The 1,503-nt window shown below is 52.7% G+C and overlaps 1 protein-coding gene across 1 annotated transcript; it reads right to left on the bottom strand.

Annotated features, from left to right (window-relative positions):
* Positions 1-663: 663 nt before the first annotated feature.
* Positions 664-1,182, bottom strand: LOC136996106 (olfactory receptor 14A16-like; the record flags this gene model as incomplete). Its single annotated transcript, XM_067317098.1, has 1 exon — positions 664-1,182. A coding segment is annotated over exon 1 (519 nt), but the record flags the coding sequence as incomplete, so codon positions are not given.
* Positions 1,183-1,503: the final 321 nt, after the last annotated feature.

Here is a 1,503-nt window from a genome sequence, read left to right as displayed (position 1 = left end):
ACAAGCTCAGCTGGAGCTTTGTCCTGAGGCACCATGCTTGAGGGCCACTGTGGGAGGAAGATAGATAGTCTACAGGCCCAGTAGACAGCCTCAGGGCCTCCTCTGCATGCTCCCTGCCAGCCCGGCAGAGGACCCAGGAGAGGGCTCGTCCTCCCAGGGCTCACAGCTGGACACCCAGTCCTCCAGCTGGGCATGGAGCCTTGTCTGGGGATGACATCTAGGGTAAGGACCAGCATGCGAGGTTGGGGAGATTGTCTCTCAAGGACATGTGCTGGGGACAGGGTGTGAGGGACAGCAGCTTTGGAGGAAGAGTCCAGCCTTCAGGCACTGCACTTGGAAGAACCTACTTTATTACAGAGATGCTGTGATGGAGCCAGCTCTGACCCAGTGTTAGGCACAACTTTATGTGGGCACCTGGTGAGACAGAGCAGTCTCAGTAAAAGTGGAAGGAATCCAAGCATTTGTGTAGCAACATGATAACAAATAATAATAACAACAGTAATAAAAGTAATAATAAAAATAAAGTGAAGAAACAACACTCAGTCCAGGTCTGGGACACAGCGGGAGTCATTTGTGGAGAGCAAAGGCAATGTTACCACTGCTGAAAAATGTCCAAGAAATCACTTTCCTCAGGGCATCTTTCAGCTCCTTGTTCCTCATGCTGTAGATGAGGGGGTTCACTGCTGGAGGCACCACCGAGTACAGAACAGCCACCACCAGATCCAGAGCTGGGGAGGAGAGGGAAGGGGGCTTCAGGTAGGCAAACATGCCAGTGCTGACAAACAGGGAGACCACGGCCAAGTGAGGGAGGCACATGGAAAAGGCTTTGTGTCGTCCCTGCTCAGAGGGGATCCTCAGCACAGCTGTGAAGATCTGCACGTAGGACAGCACAATGAAAACAAAACATCCAAAGACTAAACAGACAGTAACCACAAGAAGCCCAACTTCCCTGAGGTAGGAGTCTGAGCAGGAGAGCTTGAGGATCTGGGGAACTTCACAGAAGAACTGCTCCACAGCACTGCCTTGGCAGAGAGGCATTGAAAACGTGTTTCCAGTGTGTAGCACCGCACTGAGAAAACCACTGGCCCAGGCAGCAGCTGCCATTTTGACACAGGCTCTGCTGCCCAGGAGGGTCCCATAGTGCAGGGGTCTGCAGATGGCAATGTAGCGGTCATAGGCCATGACTGTGAGAAGAGAATATTCTCCTCCAAACAAGAAGAAAAAAAGGAAGACTTGTGCAGCACATCCTGAGTAGGAAAGAGTCCTGGTGTTCCAGAGGGAACTGGCCATGGACTTAGGCACTGTGGTGGAGATGATGCCAAGGTCGAGGAAGGAGAGGTTGAGGAGGAAGAAGTACATGGAGGTGTTCAGGTGGTGGTCACAGGCTACAGCTGTGATGATGAGGCCGTTGCCCATGAGGGCAGCCAGGTAGATGCCCAGGAAGAGCGAGAAGTGCAAGAGCTGCAGCTCCCGCTTGTCTGCAAATGCCAGGAGGAGGAACTT

Source organism: Apteryx mantelli, unplaced genomic scaffold, assembly GCF_036417845.1.
Source record: "Apteryx mantelli isolate bAptMan1 unplaced genomic scaffold, bAptMan1.hap1 HAP1_SCAFFOLD_20, whole genome shotgun sequence".
Lineage (NCBI taxonomy): Eukaryota > Metazoa > Chordata > Aves > Apterygiformes > Apterygidae > Apteryx > Apteryx mantelli.
Note: the sequence above shows the minus strand (reverse complement) of the source record. Positions and strands in the feature narration are given on the sequence as shown.